The sequence below is a fragment of the Marmota marmota genome, unplaced genomic scaffold (assembly GCF_001458135.2).
Source record: "Marmota marmota marmota unplaced genomic scaffold, marMar, whole genome shotgun sequence".
In the NCBI taxonomy this organism is placed as follows: domain Eukaryota; kingdom Metazoa; phylum Chordata; class Mammalia; order Rodentia; family Sciuridae; genus Marmota; species Marmota marmota.
Window position 1 is genome coordinate 17,745,467 of NW_025999982.1, and position 19,443 is coordinate 17,764,909.

Here is a 19,443-nt window from a genome sequence, read left to right on the forward strand (position 1 = left end):
TGGTGGCTATTTCAGTGTTGCTCCAAGCATCTCTTTTTTTGTTGTTTAGATAATATCATTTCAGTTTTTAATGCCAGCTTTTGGGTTCACTAAGGTATTCAGCATTGGTGCTTAGACTTGCAACTGTGCTGACAGCTCACTTTCACCATTTCCTCTTGGGTCCTCTCTTTTGGTTAATTGCTGGTTGATTGGGGTGGGTTGAAGGAGGGGTTTCTCCATTGCCTTTTTTTTTTTAAATTTTCCATTTTGTTTTCTTTTATTTCCCCCTCCCTTTTCATGGAAAGTTAGAACCACTGAGCTCAGGGTTCTGTATCCTAGCAACATCATTTGGCTGGCAGTGGGACATGCCCAGCATATGACCAATCAGAAATGTTATTAATAATCAGGCCAATAAAAATATTTGAAACATAGCTTGCCTAACAAAATGAAGCTGAAAATATTCTAAAATGTATGATGCTTTGGTTGCACACTTGTATATGTTTTTTAGGGAAATGTGAATATTTATGTAGAAGATTATCTCCAAGAATAAGAAAAGAAAATATTGACTAAAGTTGCTGGTTATGTTTTTGGAAACACTGGAGTACTTTTTACATCCCCCAAAAGATTAAAAAAAGGTACAACTTAAAACATTGAAGTAGCACCCAGTTGTTTTAATTGATTCAGGGGGAATGTTATGAATGTGAATGTTAGGTCAATTCCATTATTTGATATTTGAGATATTTGCTTTATTACTTGAAGAAAATATCCTAATAACTTTTTATCTTTGAAGAGCCATAGGCAAAATAGGAATAAGTGGTTTGTTTATTTTTCTAACTCACCACGAGCCACTTAAAATAAACTTGTGGATTCATTAGCCCCTTCCCTGCCCTCTGGACTTCTAATATTGCCTACCCTCCTCCTCATACCCACCCAAGTAAGGGATGTCTCTACAAGATTAATTGTATAAAAAAAAGGTGAGGAAGTTTTCTGAACTGAATATTCTAAATTTCAACAACTGGCAGGGGACTTAGTTGCTTAATTTATTTTCTAATGGGCTTTTAGATTTTAAAAAAATCTACCTCATTAATAAAAGGGCAGCAACTGGTCTGGGTTTGAGTGTTTCTGCCTGTTTATGAAGCCATAAGACTTGGGCATAAGGGATGTATTTCTCTATTTTTATGTCTCTCTCTCTCTCATTCCAATTATGGCAAAGCACCTACTAAAATTTAAGCAGTCTTTTTTTTTTTTTAACCCATGTTGATATCACCCCGTAGATTATAGGCTCCCTCTCTTGTTATGTTTGCTATCTGGGCTTAGCTGACATTTCTGAAGTAATTTAGTTAAGAGGAAATGAGTTGTTCCCAGTAGAGAGAGCAAACGAGTGGAGTGAAGGTAGCCAGCGTGATAAATGGCTCTTTCATTTGAAGATCTCCAGAGCTCGTTTGCGGCTAATTTTCTGTATTGGCCCCCTTTGAGCTATTAATGCAATCGGCAGGGACCGTGGCCCCTCTCCTCTTAGCTGCCCCATTAGAGCTCCCATTAAGCTGCCTAGTCTCAACTCCATGGCAGGAGTTGGTGGGGGGTGTTAGTAATGAAAGGTGCTTTTTAAACTCTCCTAATCTAAACCGGCAGAGGGTGGTTAATACGATTTGAAGGGGGCTGGTCAATGAGCAATCAATAAAGTAATAATGAGAAGGATTCGCTACATTAACAGTCTAAAAATCCAACGAGACATTAAAAAATCATTCTTAACTCTCAGTTCCATTAAGATTAGGAATGGGTGGGGTACCCAGCTAATATAAATGATCATTGCCACCATAATATAACTTAACTAAAAAAGACTTACCTACATTTTAAGAAAAAGTTTTGGTAGAGAAACAGATTTTTTTGACACCTTAGACAGCAGAAAATATGCTGGAGATTTCTTGGAAAGGCTAGTGTGGCTGGAGTCCAAGGTTCAAATGCTGTGACTGTGGGGCATTTTTATTGGTCTTAGGGATATCCTGTTTGGTTAGTTTCAGTTCAGCCTCCATTCTACCATTTTCCCCGTTAGTTCTGGCCCCTTCCCCACATAAACACTTTGATTCGTGTGGATTTTCTTAGGGAGGAGGGACAAGGGAAATTGCCAAATCTGAATTCCAATGGAGTTTTTAGAGATTATTCCTTCTTGCCTAGAAGGTAAAAATCACAAAAGTCTGTCAGAGTCCCTTAAAGATTTGAATTTCCCCTCAAAGAGGTTTGCATTTCCGGGGCTGACTTTGGATCCCTATAATAGCTATGTATCAAACAGAGACCCTGAGATACATTTCAGTCGCTCAGGGAGGAACAGAGTTCCTAGAATTTCAAAACTGAAAGGTAAGACACTCTTGTGCTCTCCTCCAAGTGTGGAAACCCCACAAATACAGAGACAGAAAGAAGAAAAATTACTGTCTAAAGGTTCTACACATCAAGTAAGTGAAGAGACCCAACTCAGTTTTCAGCTTCATAGATTCTGTCCCAAAATGTTGCCAGCACTGGATATTTGTAGGTTTTTATATTACAGCTTTTTGGGGGGAGAATTCTTTTCTTTTTCTTTCCATGATTTCAGTGCTCATGTTTATACAAGTGCTATACATGTGGAGTAAAATTTAGTGCTCAGGTGATGGGTAGTGATGTAAATGTGAATAAAGGATTCTCTGCTGGCATGAAGTAATCATTTCACTTTTAGGGGCCATGATAAACCAATGCTAAGCCTCTTGGTTGCTTTCCAATGTAGTTTATATACCTAAGTCAGAGCCCTTTTCAAAGCAAATCAACCCTTCAATCTGTAAAATAGGTTAATTTCTTCTCTTCTTCCCACCAGTGGATCTTGAGAAACAAAGTTCTCAAAGCTATAATTTCATACTTGTTTTAAAACTTGAGATTAAGAGCTAACCTATTGACACTTTAGCTCTGTATAGTCCACTAATGAAGAATATTTCCTCTATAATCATTTTACTTTCCTCTATCTTAAAACTCTGTAGTCACTCTAAGGAAGCACTGAGCTGTTTTTAACCTTATTTTTTTTTTTCTTCTTCCCAGCATAATGCAGAGGAAGAAGGAGGGGAATGACATTTGTGTGTGTAAAATCCAGAAGTTGGCCTTGCCATCCAACTGAGAACTGAAGAGGGAAAAACCCTACTTTTAATGTATGCACAGAAAATTGTAAACATATAAAGAACCTAAAGCTTCATGCTGAGTTTTGCTATGCTCCATTTCCTTACCATTTCCTGCTGTCGCTTTAAACCTATCTCAGTCATCACTAGGTTCTGTGAGCAGGAACAGTTTGCTCATAATTACTAACAAATCAACCGGGCCCTGTTGCTCTCTGGGTTTATTGATAAGCTGGAGAAAAGCAGAAGAAAAAGAGCAAAAATAATAAAATACTGGGTTAATCAGCTGAGGTACACAGGTGTGAGAGTGGAGAAGAAAGTAGAAAATTGTGGAACTATGGACCTAGATGAAAATTGTGACAAGGAATGTATAGAATCTAGCCCAGAGGAGCAATAGTATGCCAGGATAGGAGAGAGGTTTAGAACCTGAGGATACAGAATAGAGTGTAGGAATATAATTTGTAAACTTAAATCAGAAAATGGAAATATAATCTAATCACATTTGCTCACATTTTAATTTGTGTGGAGGAGGGCAGGGAGAAGCTCCTCTAAGACTGCAGTATGGTGATAGAAACTGGCTGGATTAGGGGTATTTACCTGATAATATATATGCAGAGAGGTATAGCCCAAGGGAGGGAGTAATATACATTCCCCAAAGGAAACTGGTCTTGTCAGGTTAGTCAGGCAATTAACAATAGTGAAATTAGAGGGCAGGTTATAAAGTGTCTCTAAAGTCTTGGTTTTTCAAGAAATCTGTCATCTGGGGCTTCAAGAAGTAGGTACAGTTCCAGTGTTCAGGAGATATTTGGTTATCCAATGTAGAAGCAGAAATTGCACTGAGTGTTTTCAGTTTAGTGAAGATTTCTTTGTTGTTAAAATATCCTAAGTAATATTTAGTGATAAAAATGTTGCTGAATATCAAAGGTGAGCTTTTTATAAAATTTATTTTTAAAGTTCTCATCATGTTAAAACTACAAAGAATCATATATATTGGGGGGTCAATTTTTTCCAACTTTACCTTATGTTAATTCCCATAATTGCAATTTTTTCTAGTACCTTTAAATATGAATCCAAAATATAGGAATCAGCAATGCTATGAAAAATAAGATTAAAACAGATGTGGATATTGTGTAGAAGAATTAATGGCAGGGTGTTTCCAGCTCAAACATCCATCTATGTTAAACAACTTTAATTTCAGATTTTATTCAAATCTGATAAATACACTTTGACTTTTTGTTGCTTCACTCTCAACCAAGAAGCAGATTCACTAATGAGAACATATGGGAAATCACAAAGAAGAAAGTCCCCTTTGTAGTGTTTCCACTACTCCGTGACAGGGCAGAAGATGCACCCTGGTACCTAACATCATTCATCCATCTGGAACAAGGTTTTGGGCACTGTGGACAGACCAAGAGATCTTATATGTCTGCCAAGAAGTAGCAATTCAGAGCTTTCATCTACCCACCATAGGAAAACTCTTTTCCACAAGGTATTTGTAAAAGGCCAAATGCAATTCATAGTATATAACAGAAATGGGACCTGCCTATTTCTAGGAGTCTCTAAACAATCATGAAGGTCTGAATAGTGGAATCTGTGGTAGAAAGAATAAACTGTTACAAAAACACTGTCTTCATTAGTGTATTTCATACAAGGGAAGTTATACATTTTGTTTGATATATGGAGTTCTAGACTGTAGCTGGTATAAAAAATGTATATTTTTACCCTGTCAGGGTTACAGGGTGAGCTTTATCAAAAAGGTAGAGTGGAAACAACTTTTTTTTTTTTCATACTAGATGTATGTTTCAATACCTTCCCTAAACTAGTGAACCAAAACTATTATGAAGATTTGTATTGTATCTTCCATTGGGGCTTCACATCCCAATGGAAGAAGCTAAGGTGTAGGGCAGATCAGAAGACCCTTTCCCAGTGGCTCCTGGGGTTCCTAAAAGAAAATGGGCTGGAGTAGTGTAGAAGTCCAAGGGGCAAGACTTTCAAGCAACTGGGAGGTTGGCTATTCACTGCTCCTCATTCCCCACTTTCTAATCCCACTGAGCTCAGCCTCTTCCTGACGTGCAGATGACAATGAAACACAATTAAACAGAAATACAGGCTGGAGAGGCTGAATGCACCAGCGTAGCAGTGGCAACCAGCTGTCAGCTCTTATTAACTTCTGCATAAAACATACCTTGAGTGCGGTTTGTTATCAATTACTTGCCGAAATGAAACAACTGGGGCAAGGCAAGACCGCTGCTCATATGAATTAGAGTGATTGGTTGATTGATCAGGGCACCTGTTGTAAATCATAAGTGCCTCAAACAATCACCAGCCAGTGCTTTAATTTGTAAACAAAATTCATGTCACTTTGGAATTGCTTTCACTGGAGATGAGCATTTGGGTTCATTTCTAAATGAACCTGTGGCTGTTATTATATAGGAAAGAATGGGGCCCACTTTTGAGATGAGCAGCTCTTTGGGGCCTAACTTCTCAGCTCAGTGGAATTGCCTGTCTTTTCTCGGGGATAGCATCTGACAGGATCCATTCTCCTGATTCTACTTGGTTATGACCATTGATTTGGGACCTATAAGAGAGGAGGAAGGAGTTTCTATAAAGACCAGTGGTATTACCATTTTATATCATTGAATTGTCATAATAACCTTCAGCTTTAGCGCCAAATGAATTAGGCATTATTATTCTCAGGTGACAGATGAGGAAACAGAGAAGTTTAGTGAGGTGTCCACAGTCACACCACTAGCACTGGACAGAATAGGTTTTGCTTCGTTTCACACCAAATGCAAGCACTGAGATGAGTATTTTCCCTGATACACATGGTAAGCGGGGCTATGGTAAGCGAGTCAGGTGTCTACACACTTGGGGGTAAGTTTACAAGGAGAGACGGCTTTTCTGTTTGTTCCTAGCACACTGAATGCACCGCAGCCCCACTGGAACAAACATTTCCTCCCCCAGAGTTTCACCTGTGTTCTCACGCAATGTGTTCTCATGCAATGACACATTCTATCAACCGGTCACCAGGATTGAAACCCGGTCACCTTTATGGCATTTTTTTTTTTCTTCTTTCTTTCTAGTTCCGGTTCCTCCCAAATCTGTGACTTCTCTAATGATGAATAAAGATGGCTTCTTGGGAGGCATGTCTGTCAACACCGGCGAGGTGTTTTGCTCTGTCCCGGGTCGCTTGTCTCTCCTCAGTTCAACTTCAAAGTACAAAGTAACTGTGGGAGAAGTTCAGAGGCGGCTCTCCCCCCCTGAATGCCTCAATGCATCTCTCCTGGGCGGCGTCCTCAGAAGGTAAAAAAAAAAAAAAATACCAGTGTCTATTGGCGTGTGGGAGAGAAGGCTCGTGTGAAACCGCGGGGCAGGCCAACGCGGTTGCCTAGCAACTGGGCGGTGGGAGTGTAGTCCCTGCGTGGAGCGTGCGGAGAGCTCTGGCCGCCACGTGCTCCTAGTTGCGCGCATTCACGCCGCTGCCCTCCCCACCACGCTGCCCCCACCTTCGGGGCGCACCGCGCACGCGCAGCGTCGCTCTCCCGCCAATTTTTCAGCCCTGGGAACCTTCCACTTTCCCTGCTGGAGCCTGGCTCCGCCCCCCCCCCCTTCCTAGCCGCTAGGACCTCCAGGTTGCTCTCTATTAGGAGAATGACACCCCCCCTCAACCTACACAAACACACTGATGTAAAATGGAAGTTTCATAAAGAAACTCTCTTCATACCTTCCCTATACTCTTGATATTTCTGTTTTGTTGTAAAATACAGTTAGCTACCAGCTACGTTTCGTTTCACAGCCCACTAATGCGTTGTGCTCCGCAGATTGGGAAAAAAAAAAAAAACAAAACTCTTCTAGATTCTTGACTCCTTACTTTAATAACTCCACCGTCAATAATGACCACTTTAGACGTATTCATACTGTAACTTGGGCCATTTAGGGGCTTCCCAATATTCCAACCCACAAACTGAATCCTTCTTGTAGAAATAGAAGAGATAGATGGCTTAAAGATTTAAAGTCTTCCCTAAAGGGCTTGCTAGTACCTAAACTCTTTGGCACTGTCACCCACTTGAAAGTGACTTTGTATGACACAAAACTTTCGCTGTATTGGGGATTGACCCCAGGGGCGCTTATCTGAGCTAGATCCCCACCCTTTTTTATTATTTTATTTTATTTATTTATTGAGACAGGAGCTTGCTAAATTGTTAAGGCCTCACTAAGTTGCTGAAACTGGCCTTTAATTTACCATTTTCCCGCTTCAGCCTCCTGAGTTGCTGGGATTACGGGCAAGGGCCACCAAGCCTGCTTAATGAGACAAAACCTTCTAAGTGAGCCCATTTTAGGGGTTGACAGTTCCTTTCTTTTGTAAAGTGACTGTGTGAGTAGTACATCAAGGGGCAGTCCGTGGTGACTGGGGTTTTTCTTTTATTTTTGCCCAGTCTTTAGCACATACAAGCCTCAGGCGACATTAAGGAAGGCCAGTGTGAGACCCAAGAACTTTCTTATTTCTTGCTCTGGTTCGATTTTCAAAAATGAGTCCTTTGAGCTTCAGAGTGGGGAAGTTTTCATCACTCCCAAATGTGTGTATGAAACAGATGCTCAAAGAGATAATATAAAGTGCTTGTCATACAACCAAACTCTGAAAAGTGTTACTTTTTCTGTTGTTATAATGATCATCATCATTATTTACATCAGTCTTCCTCCTAAAACAACTTTGTTTTACTGAAACTTTTGACTCTTCCTCAGAGAGCTCACTGTGCCTTCGCCTTCCTGAACCACCTGACACTTCTCAGGAAGGTTGCTCTTGTTCCTGAACTGCTCTCCTCACTGACTCCTTGACAATAAATGAACCTGTGTGTGTGTGTGTGTGTGTGTGTGCGCACGCATGCATGTGCAATTTTTACCTTCTCTGGACCCACAACCTACATCTTAATTATTCCCATCTGGTATCATTTTTTCCTCACAAGATAAAAAAGAGAGAAAAGGAGTCTTTTTTTATGCTCTGTATTGCAGAAATTAAGCAAACCTCAGCAAACTATCAGCAAATAACCAAAAGGAAGGGGGTGGGTGCTAACCTCAAGTTAAAACCTCTTCAAGCTTCACTGGGCTTTAGATTGCTAAGTCTAAACTTTGTTTCAGGAACACTCTGAGGTTAATCAGAATGTTAATTCTTGCAATTTCAGAGCCAAATCGAAAAATGGGGGGAGATCTTTGCGAGAAAGGCTAGAAAAAATCGGTTTGAATTTACCCGCGGGCAGGCGCAAAGCAGCAAATGTCACGTTACTCACCTCCCTGGTGGAAGGTAAGCAAGATGTGTGGCCATTTCAAGAAGTGACTGAGCTTAACTGTCGACTGGAGGTTGACATTTTACATGTTTCATGATTAACTGGAAATCATTGCGATCGTTGTGCCCTTATGAGTTGGATGTCAAGCGGCTGCTTGAGAGAAGTTCAAAGGTCCTTTTACTTAGAGGGCACCAGCAGTTGCACAGAGGCCAAGGGACATATATAAAGGTCCCTGTGCTCTTAAGAGTGATCAGGTCCAGCCTCCAAGACACCTCAGGAATCTCCTCGGTTGCCACAGGTGTCTGAAACACCTTCTGTATGAACTCTTGCAAGAGTAACTCTGAATGCAGCAATCCATAGCCCTTCTTCTTTCCAGATATACCTCTATATTGTCACTGCTAGAAAACACATTGCATACATGATCCCTAATGGTTATTTGAAACTTCATGTCACTCCCAAGACTCCATCTCTTGCTTACCACCTGGGACTTATTGAAATATTGATAGCTTAATAAAGCCAATGATGCCCAAGATAAAATTAGGAAGGGGCATTGAGAAAACACAGAGGAGAGTCAGCGTGATGTGATCTTCCATGTAGATTTGTTAATTGAGAAGTAAACAGCCACAAGTGTAAAAGACAACTCTAATTTGCTCATAGGTTTACTTTGGGGATGATATTTATGGTATGTGATAAATATGATCATCTATATAGTCTAGAACAAGAATATCTGCATTTGAATTTATGAGGTGGAAAACAGGAAATATAGCCAGATGATCTTAACAGAGGAAGAAGTAGACTTTTCTCTAGAATCTAGCTTTTTGGTCATTTTTTTCCTCCATTTTTTTATTGATAAAATCTTATGACACTCCTGTAGTGAGTTGATTTTTGGAGGAGGGAATCTTAGAATATTTAAACAGCAACCATAAAGTCATCAAGGCTGTAGGCCTTGCACTTTGCCATCTTTAAGGCAAAGTAGCTTGGCCCAGACTAACCCTCCAGAGGCAGTAGTCACCAAATTTCCAAGCCACACTTATTAGCAGTTGACTCTTAGCCTGGGGGTTTCACATTTTGCCCTTCAGGGAATTGCTAGTATCACTATCTTCATTTTGAAAAACAGTCAAATACCCTTTGCCCAAGACAGAGATTTTCAAGAAGGGAGGAAACTGGAAATCCCACTGAAATTTCAGTACTTGGTTGGCAGTTTTCAGTTTGAATCCTGGTAAGCACCATGCCTGAAGTCCTTTGTTGTTATTATGATAATGATGATTAAAAGTAAGTCGTGCTCCTTAAAAATAATGTAGCTGTGGGATCATGTTTGTGATCTTTCCTGCTTGAACCCCTAAGGCTATGCTTTAAAGGGTAATAATGCCTTATTCGAAAGGGACTTTCTTATAAGCTCTGGAATACTTTAGATGTCCTGGTTTTCTCTATTTGCATCCGTGTGCAATAGAAAGTCTTTAAGCGGGAATATATGATGACGGAAACCTCTGAAGGCAAGAAACCTGAAGGCTATATTCTTTAATATTTGCGAACATTTACACACATGGATTTGTTTATACATATTAGTTTTTAATAAGGAATTTTCCTAATACAATTATAGGAGATGGTGGTAACTTAAATTTTATTTAAAGTAGGTGTGACTAATGCTTTAGAAAGAAGGCAGGGGAGGGGGATCTGGCTTGTATATCCAACCAATTGTCTATAGATTGAGTTGGAAGGTGGCTCTTGAATTTATTGACACACCTTTCTCTTAAGACTAAATGAGTAGGAGACTCCATAGCTATTCAGAGAATGTCTACCTAGGATTTGGCTCAGGAAAAGCAGGAAAGATTGCCAAGTGTAAAGTTTGTACTCTCAACTTTCATTACTACTGGAGAATCCTCTTTGCTTTGGGCATCTGTCTCTTGATTGCCTTTGCTCCTAACACCTGGCCTCTACTGGCCATACTAACAGTTGACTAGGGTGTGGCTTCTGCCCATGAGATGTTTAGGAACTGGCTGCTGATTCTCTGCTACTATCTTTTCAGGAGAAGCTGTTCATTTAGCTCGGGATTTTGGGTACATTTGCGAAACAGAGTTTCCTGCTAAAGCTGTCTCTGAGTATTTGAATCGGCAGCACACGGACCCCAGTGACCTGCACTCCCGAAAGAACATGCTGCTGGCCACCAAGTGAGTGTCCCAAACGCTTTCCAGAGTTGATGAGCTATCTCTCCTCAGTCTTCTTTATATCCAAGTCTGGCTTTTAACAGTTCTCTTCTACAAGCCTGGGGATGTCAGGCAGACCTTTCTCAGCTGAGTCTTTTTTCAGTTCTTCCCTGAATCCCTGGGTGCATACTTCTCCCTGGGTTTCACGTCTATCTCCCTGTCATACCCGTACAGCCGTGTGTGCTTGCTCAGGGTGTCTGTGTGTCACCCACGTGTAACCATCTCTACCCACAGCTCTAATTACTACGTTCCCAACGTTGCTGTTTGTCATCTTCCAGACTTGTAAAATTTACTACAACTCCAGAGGGGAAAATAGTAAATCTCTGGCTAAATTTAGGTCTAGAGCTCATTTGAACTTTTACAGTGGGTTTTCTATTTATTTGATTTACTCCTGTCTTTGGCTTCGGTGTCATATTGTCGGTGTTTTATGGCCAGCTCAGGCCTGCAGTGGGCGGCGCTGCGTGCGCCCGCACGTTTCTCTAGCAGGCGCGGCCTAAACAGCGGTGCTCATTTATTTAGTGCTCGAGGACGCGGTTTGTTCCGTTGACAGCGTAATTTAAAGAAATATATGGAAGGCTGAAAAATCATTTGCTCAAATTTGTCCAGATGTTTTTGAGACGTGATTGGAATTTGATTGCCCCTTTCCGCAGGGTCAAAAAATATTAATGTCCCAGAACTTTAATTGCTTACAGACCCTGGTTTGGGGCTTTGAAGATTTAAAATGTTTGACTTTAAGCATTTGTTCTTCCCAGTACAGAATTTCCTTTTTGGCACTTTGGTAATGAGTACAAACTTAAGGAAAGACTTTAACCATCTCTCCCAATGATCAAAACTTGGCACCCACCCTCTTCTTATAAGGTTTTTCTCTGATGTACCAACTAACAATGTATAGATATTTGTCAGTAGATTGCCCTGCTACCCCTTGCCTGGTGTCTGGTTGTGTGTGTGTGTTTGGAGGGGGGGGGGAGTTGTTCTTGATTTTTTTTTTTTTTTTTTAAGGAAGGGCACTTTTAGGGGAAAGTAAAACACAAACCAAAATACGCAAGTCAGATAATGGGATTCCACAAAAGACTCTATTTCCCTAAGGGATGTTTGTGACTCTTCCTCTCTTGAAACCTTGTGGCTTTCTTAGGCCTAGGGTGCTTTTTAACCTGGGGCATCATGGACTCACCTAGGGATCTTTTCCAAGCTATGTATGCATGGACCTATTTCCAATCCCCCCCCTCCCCCGAAATTGGAATCACTGGATGGGGACTAGGAGCCTGTAGTTGAACCCCACACGTGATTCCAAGGAATCTCTGGCTTAAGAACTGCTCCACTCAGGAGGGAGGAGTTACCTATTTCTTCCTAGTTATAAGGAGTTATGGATACATTTCCCATGTAGGCATCAGAGGGTGTTCTCTGTCCACCGCCTAAAACGGGTGTTTTAGCTACTTCCAGTGGATGAGAGAGGAGGTCTTCTGCATTTGGTTAGCTACTACACCTGCAAAAGTGACAACACCCTGGGAAAATGATACCTCAGGATCCTTCAAACCCAATAACCTGCCCTGTTTACCTACTGTCTAGGTCAGGTGTATCTCTCAGGTCATCCTAGTGGGGGTCTAGGAGTAGATTTGCTGTAGATTTGTTTCTCTTGAGACCCCCACAGACCCATAGGCTGGGTGGAGGCAAGTTGCCAAGAGAAGTCAAGCAATCTGTGAAAGGCTGTGGCCTGTGGGATTCTGTGCTTCTGCCTGCCAGCAGAGCCAAGCCATTTGACTTCAGGGCTAATACCCTCCCTTCCACCTCCTATATTAAAAATTTCTCAAATAAGCTCAATCTATAGTTAGGCACACAGGATTTCTAAGACTAGGAGACTTCTCAAAATTGTAGGTGCCTTAAGGAAATAAAAACCTTCAACAAATAAAAATCTATTCTCCCTAGTGTCTTAGTCTACCTTTAGGTTTTATTTAAACTATGTGTGAATCCTTTTATATTGACAACAATCCTGTTATACAAAGATTTTTAGTAGCCCACACTTGCAGAAAAGAAAAGGGAACAAACAATTTTTAAAAAGAGGGAAGAAAATATTCTGCTCCTTAAATACTGCAGGTAAACAAGTTTGTGCTTTGAATGAAATCAGCATTCTCTCCTAGAATAAACAGTTTCTTGCCCTGGGCCATGCAAGGCTCTAGCAATCTGCTTCAGTGCCAGGGACAGGCTTGTGGCCAGGGGCCTAAATCTTTCAGGGCTTTTTGTGCCTGATCACCAAGAGGTTGGAGAGGCAGGAGAGAGGAGGGGAAAATGGCTTTAAAGAAATACCAGGTAAGAGCTCAAAAGTATTGAATATTCAAAATCCAAAGCTAAAGCGCACAGAATTTCCCACAGCAGAATCTGTGCGGTCCTGGAGTGGAGAAAGATTGAAAAAGAGTGTGTGTGTGTGTGTGGGGGGGGGGGTAGGCAAAGCTTGGTAGTGGAAGGGGTGCATTACCTCCTCACCCCCGCTTTCCTTCCAGTCCCAGCTGCTCAACAAGGGAGTGCACTGGGAAAGGAAACAGAGCGGAATCGCACACATTAGCCTTGCTCTCGGTGACCGGACGCCTCTGGGCTTGTGTGAGCGTCTCCTTTCTAATGCCAATGACAACGACACTGAGGGTGATTTTCTGTTCCTCCCCCCACCCCTCTGCAGGCAACTTTGTAAAGAATTTACGGATCTGCTGGCACAAGACCGGACACCGATAGGGAACAGCCGGCCCAGTCCCATCCTGGAACCGGGCATCCAGAGCTGCCTCACGCACTTCAGCCTCATCACGCACGGTTTCGGCGCCCCGGCCATTTGCGCGGCGCTCACGGCCCTCCAGAACTATCTCACCGAGGCTCTCAAAGGCATGGACAAGATGTTCTTGAACAACACCACAACTAACAGGCACACGTCTGGGGAAGGCCCAGGTAGTAAAACTGGCGACAAGGAGGAGAAACACAGGAAATGAAAAAAAAAAAAATTAAAAAAGAAGGAAAAAATGTTTTAAATACAAAAGGAAAACACAAAAAATTAATTTTAGCTTTAAAATATTGGATTGGCTTTGGAAGAGTTATATTAGGTAGAATACACATACAATCAAAATTTAAAAAAAGAAAGCTAAATAACTTTAAAAAAAAACTGAGGCGTACAACGGAGCAACAATATCGGTTCTCAGTGTCAATTTCAAGATATACACTTGGAGACAACCGTCCGGATTTTCCACTTCGGTTCTTTCGAGCTTAGTAATACTGATAATAAAACTATGATTTTACACCCCCTCCCTTTGGAAAATAAACATAAGACTAAACACGAGAAACGCTAACTTATTGGAAGAAAATCGGAGAAACGTTGGTGTCAGAGCTTTGAGAGCTGGTTGACTGAGACGCACGAACTTTTTAATTTTTTTTTTTTAAGGAAACTTGCAGTCCCCGCCCTCCATCTCACCTGATCCCTCTCCCAGCCACCCTTTTCTACGTTGCCCTCCCTTCCTCACACTGTTACGGGAATTTTCTGGGATGGAAATGAGTGCGATTAACCCTTTTGCGTTGTTTCAGTCCCTTTAATACCCCAGCCCCACCCAGCGTTCTTAACTCATGGGTGCCCAACTCCCTGTCGGTTTGCATAACTAGGGAGGGCATGGGCGGGCAGGGCGGGCAGCCTGCCCAGATGCAGGCGGAGGCTGCAGCTTTTGGTGCCGGCCGGCAGAGTAGATTTTCCGCGCCTGAGGAAAATCCGGACCAAAAAGTTGATTCAGACTCATCATCAGTTCCTTTCAGAAATGTTACTAGTTTCCAGCCTTGCCAGCATCTGCATACAGAGAATCTTGCATTTGTTATAATATTTGTGTCATCTACCAATTTTAAGAACAATAGTAAAAAATATGAATACGTTGATTAGTATGTAATTCCTTCGGAGGGGTATGTACCATTTCATTCTCTTCTGTTTTCCAAAGCTTTGCCCGCATGGTTTATGAGCTTCTTCAAAGAGGACTTGGGCTTCCTACACAATCTATAAGGTACTGAGAAAAAAAAAAAAAAATCCGATCCCTTTTTAATCAAAGCCTGTATGTCAGAATTCTGCACTTCTTTAAAGAAGCTCAAAGGGAATACTTTAGAAAGTGGCCAATATGATGGAAGCAGCTTTGAATCTACTTGTTAACATACCTCAACACTAGAATTCCTGCGCGGGGAGGGAGGTGCAAAACGAATTTTAAGGGAAAAGAGTAAGGGTTCTTGCAAAACCTTATATTCTAACAGTATTGACCTCACTTAAAATGGATTCGATCTCCCTGGGCTCTTTGGTGATTGCTGTTTTAGTGGGGGAAAAGAAATAGCTTTGCACGCAGAGGTGAGAAAGAGGGTGGTATAAGCTCCCGTGTTACTGCAACAATTGCTTTCTTACAAGATGCTTTATGAATGAGGCATTTTCCCTCCCAGACGTGCACTTGTTTTGGCATATGATGATAAAATAATGCAGAATGAAAGGAGATGTATTTCAGCTTCGAATTTTACCGTCTGGATACACTGTGAATATTCCCACTGGATAAAGTTTCATGCATTTAATGTTTCTCAATTCTAGCAGCCCAGCTCCTCTCTCCAGCTCTATCATAGTATTATCATGAAATAAAATCTGGAATCCATTGTTGCATCTTCCTAAAAGCAGTGAAAAATCCCCTGGGGATAGTAGTGGATGAGATAGGTCTCTAAATTTAGTGAAGGTACAAGCTCCTCTTTTAAACAAAGTAGTTAGGACCTTTGCAACAGCCCTGGAAGATAAAGATCCAGATGTTATTCCAAGGGACTTACAGATAGGATCCATTCAAATCTCTTGGACTCTCAGTTTTGCAACTCTCTACCCTGCCTTGGGGCTAGTGGGAAGGGTTGGGATCTTAGGAACCTGCGGAGAGCTTAGTTCAGAGTGCGGTGGAGATTTAGGGAGCTGGTTTCAGGTCTCCAGGAGGGCCCCAGCAACGGGTAAGAACACACCCCAGCTCCTACCCCTTGCTCCATTTCGGGCCTGTGGGTCTGCAGTGCCCAGTCCTAGACTGAGCTGAAAGGAGCACAAAGGCCGGGAACAAGACCTTATGGAAAGTGTAGACACTCATCTTTGCTCTGTTCAGAAGCCCGTGCCTTTGGCTGAGAGCCTGGACACTTGCATTAGATGTGTTCTGATTGCACAAGGCCGGGAGAAATCACACTGAAAACCATCGTCTCCTTTCCTTGCAGGGCAACGCGCCCCACGCGTGTGACGTTCGAGAGACGCGATGGATGCGCCTTGCTCTTACTGTGCAGGTCCTGAGAGCATGTGGGCCACTCGCGCCCAGTCGTTTTGAGGACATAGAAATCAGCCGCTGCAGGGGCCGCCGGCAGCAACGGGCCCATCTCGCTCTCGGTCTCACCCTAAGGGCTAAGGCGACCGAGAAAGCCCCGTTCTCCAGTAGGTAAAGAGGCGGCGCCCCGCGGCCTGCAGGGGGGGGGTGGGGGCCCGGCGCTGCATAAGCCCTTTGCTACCAGCAGCCACCCTGGGCGCCCACACCCAGAGGGAAGTGGCTTAGAAATGTCCAGGGAATGGAAGCTTCCCTCTCTTCTCCTCTGCCAGGAAGGAAACTCTCCCCACCTCATGCTCCTAAAGGGGGCGGGGGTTGGAATGAGCCCACTACCCCCTCTCCTTCCCTCACTTCTTTCATGTAGGACCCCAGCCCCCATGCTTTCGTTAGGCAGGCCTGCTACGTTTATCTGATAATTGAGTTATTAAAAGATTTGGTTTCCTTGGGCTTATAAATCAATAAACAGTAGGATTAACGCAAGAGTTTGCCTTTTAAGTCAAGGAAAACGTTTAAGGCAAGACCCTTTGAGCTTTGTTTTTTAAAAAAACAGGTGAGTTGCAGCTCTCTGCCCCACCCCAGCACTCACATTTTAGCTCTGCCCGCATGCCCCCTTCTAAATGCTTGGTCCCAAGTCAAAATAGGTCAAGATAGAAAGGAGTCAGGATGTGTCAGCGGAGCTCTCTCACTTCCACTCTGCAAGTTCTTTTAGAGGTTCTAAACATCTCCAGATCATTGTCTGCCCAATCCTACCTCCTTCCTATATGTAGTTGGTCTCTGGGGGGCAAGGAAAAGACTGTTCTGGGTAAGGATTTAATCATGAAAGGTCTCCTTTTTAACTTCTACCCCTAAATGGGAAGTAAATCTGTCTCCTCCTCTCCCCACCCCCGAATTAACTTGCCTTTTCTTTCCTTCTTTCTGGCCTCCACATCCTTAGCTTTCTCCACCCCCACATAAAGAACCGAAGAGGCTTTCAAAGGCCTGATTTGTTTTCTTTGGCCAAGGAAAGCACTTTCTCTCAAGCAATTATATCATATCCTATGAAAACTTGGGTAGAATGGAAAACCCGAAACCCCGAACTCATCAACATACTGTTCTACTGGTACAACTGCTTTCCTAGTTAGAGTGTTTATAGAAAATTTGTCATCACATCTGAAACCCTGTACGTGTAATACATTATGTGGAAGGGAAATAATAATCTTAAACCATCTGATGTTGCCTCAAGAGCCCAGTGTTCCCCCTCCTTTGCTGATGTATATTAAATTATTGGCATAGAGAAATACTGAATTTTTTTTTAAACGGAGTGAATACTATCCTTTAAATGCCCAAATCAACTCCTCTTTTGAGTTGGTCTTAATTGGCTATCACTGTTTTTTGCCACACAATCAAGAAATATCAATCTATTGACTCTTCATGAGAAGAGCTCTGGAGGGTATCCATGTTAAGTTTGTATATATTTATTTATGCTTAATTTAATGGGAATGTGTAAATATGGCGAGCAAGTAGTTTGGGATTATTTATCTGTGAATCTATACCTCTGTGAATGGGTGGTTAAAAAAAAAAAAACCGCTTGATCCTAGGTAGAATCTTATCTGACTTTTTCTGTTCTTTATAGACAAGCTGTTATGGTACTGGGTAGAAATTGATTTATTGTCCAGTGTTGACCTGATTTACATAAATAAAAAGATTGTTGTGTTTTTGTTGTGTTCTCATCTTCAGTTTCTTAAATATGGATATTGTTTAATTCTACAGACTGAAAAGACATATAAAGAAGTTTCTTTTTGCTCCCCCCTTAATGAAGCACATACAGCATTTTTGCTATAACAGAAATACAATAAATAAATTTTGCTAATCAGGAAAACAAACACTTTTGTTTTCGCTAGGTGTTTTTTATTTTTTAAAATTCCAAATTGATACTTCTCTCTCATTATCAACCAGATTTGTAATAAAAGCTCACGTTAACTGCATCTTTTGGTTTGTTTTGCCCTCTGATAAATGAAAAGTCAAATTTACTTTCCAGGTAACTGAAGAATTCTGGGTTTAAGTTAAAGATGACCTGCCTTCTTCCCCTGGTAGTGGGGTGGCAGATTGGTATAATATTCTTAGAAGATGGTGCAGGAAAGTAATCTCCTAGGTGTGGTGTGGGCTTCTATACCCCCCTACCTGGGATCTAGAAGAGTCAGCTGTGGCATTTCAGGACTCAATCTAACCCTGACTTCATCAGCAAAACAAGGCCCTCCAAAAATAAACAAAAAGACTCCCTTCACCAGGAAAAGAGTTGTATATGTCTTAGGAGGTTGTCTCTTACCTTAGGCCCAGAGGCTGCCTAGGGAAGTCAACTTTTCTCATTTGACTTAATGGGCTTCAGTCCAGTTCCGATAAGCCACATGACTAAATATCTCAATCTGTATTTTATCCTAAGGCTGGGATATCTTTCCCGAGGCCAGGAAAGGAGACTCATCCGAGATGTTATGCTGTTTGGTCAAGTCCCTGCTGCTATTAGGGTCTAGAGGTCTTTATCTGTAAAATTTGGGCCTCTTAAGGTTCTTTCCTTCAACATTGCATACTTTAATTAATAAAAAGCAGAAAGAGCAACATGTATATACACTTAAGGAGAATCGGAAACATTAGATCATGATCTCAAACTATATGACGGTGCTTAGTATATAGCTGGCACCCAATAGTGTATATCCCATACAAATTTTCTGTTTTTCAAGTTGATCTTTTTCATTTGGACTCCCCTATAACAAAACCAGAAGCACAATGGGATCTATTATGTGAGATTTTCCTCTTCTTAGTAATTTAAAAGGGGGCATTATTATGTCTAGAATTATAAACAATGAAATAAAAGAAAACATGAAAAAGGAAGGAAAATGGAAAGTAGCAAGGAAGCAAAGAAAACCAAGGGAAGTGCAATTATAAGAGTGCATGCAGTTCATTTAGCTTAATAGAAAATATGTATATGCCTTAGTCTCCGCTCAATTGTGTTACACTGAGTTTCCTTTTCATTTGCTTTGCAGAGTGTGGGGTTGGATACCACTGGGATTATACAAAGGAAATTGTGGGTAATTTTCATATCCTATGACAGAAGACTAGCAGTAGTCCTAAATAAACAGACAAGTAGTTTATTATCCCACAAGTAAACTCCAGACCACCACTCCACTCCCACCACCACTTAGCACTGAGAATGTTCAAGACATTCCTTTAGTAGGTAAAACCCAAGGTCCTGAGGAGGTCGAACTCTAGGAAAAGAACTGGAGAAAAAAAAACCTAGAAGGAAATATTGGAAAAGGGAATAATAAGGGGTTGGAAGTTGGAGACATCCTTGTCCAACAAAATGGCCCTGGGCTGCATGTCACAGATCCCCAGTCACTCTCTTATGAGGTTATGGAAACAGAGATATAGGTAGAAAAGCCAGGCCGCTGACTAGTCCTGCAAGGGGTCTCTAGGTGATCCTGCGGGAGCTGTCCCGTCACTGCGGCCCCTGTCGGCCAGGAACGTGCCAGCCCCCCCCCCCCCCCCC

The 19,443-nt window shown here is 41.9% G+C and overlaps 1 protein-coding gene across 3 annotated transcripts in view; it reads left to right on the forward strand.

The window, feature by feature from the left end:
* Positions 1 to 17,620, forward strand: part of Tfap2b (transcription factor AP-2 beta) — a 28,729-nt gene extending 11,109 nt beyond the window's left edge. The window contains exons 4-9 of one of the 3 annotated variants that reach the window (XM_048805463.1): positions 6,194 to 6,413; positions 8,291 to 8,409; positions 10,419 to 10,560; positions 13,265 to 13,524; positions 14,550 to 14,612; positions 15,823 to 17,620. In XM_048805463.1, the coding sequence (XP_048661420.1) occupies positions 6,194 to 6,413; positions 8,291 to 8,409; positions 10,419 to 10,560; positions 13,265 to 13,524; positions 14,550 to 14,611 (803 nt within the window). In that variant the 3' untranslated portion in view covers position 14,612; positions 15,823 to 17,620. Of the gene's footprint in view, positions 1 to 6,193; positions 6,414 to 8,290; positions 8,410 to 10,418; positions 10,561 to 13,264 lie in introns of all 3 variants that reach the window. The other 2 variants (XM_048805464.1, XM_015487942.2) reach the window with 2 other exon arrangements.
* Positions 17,621 to 19,443: the final 1,823 nt, after the last annotated feature.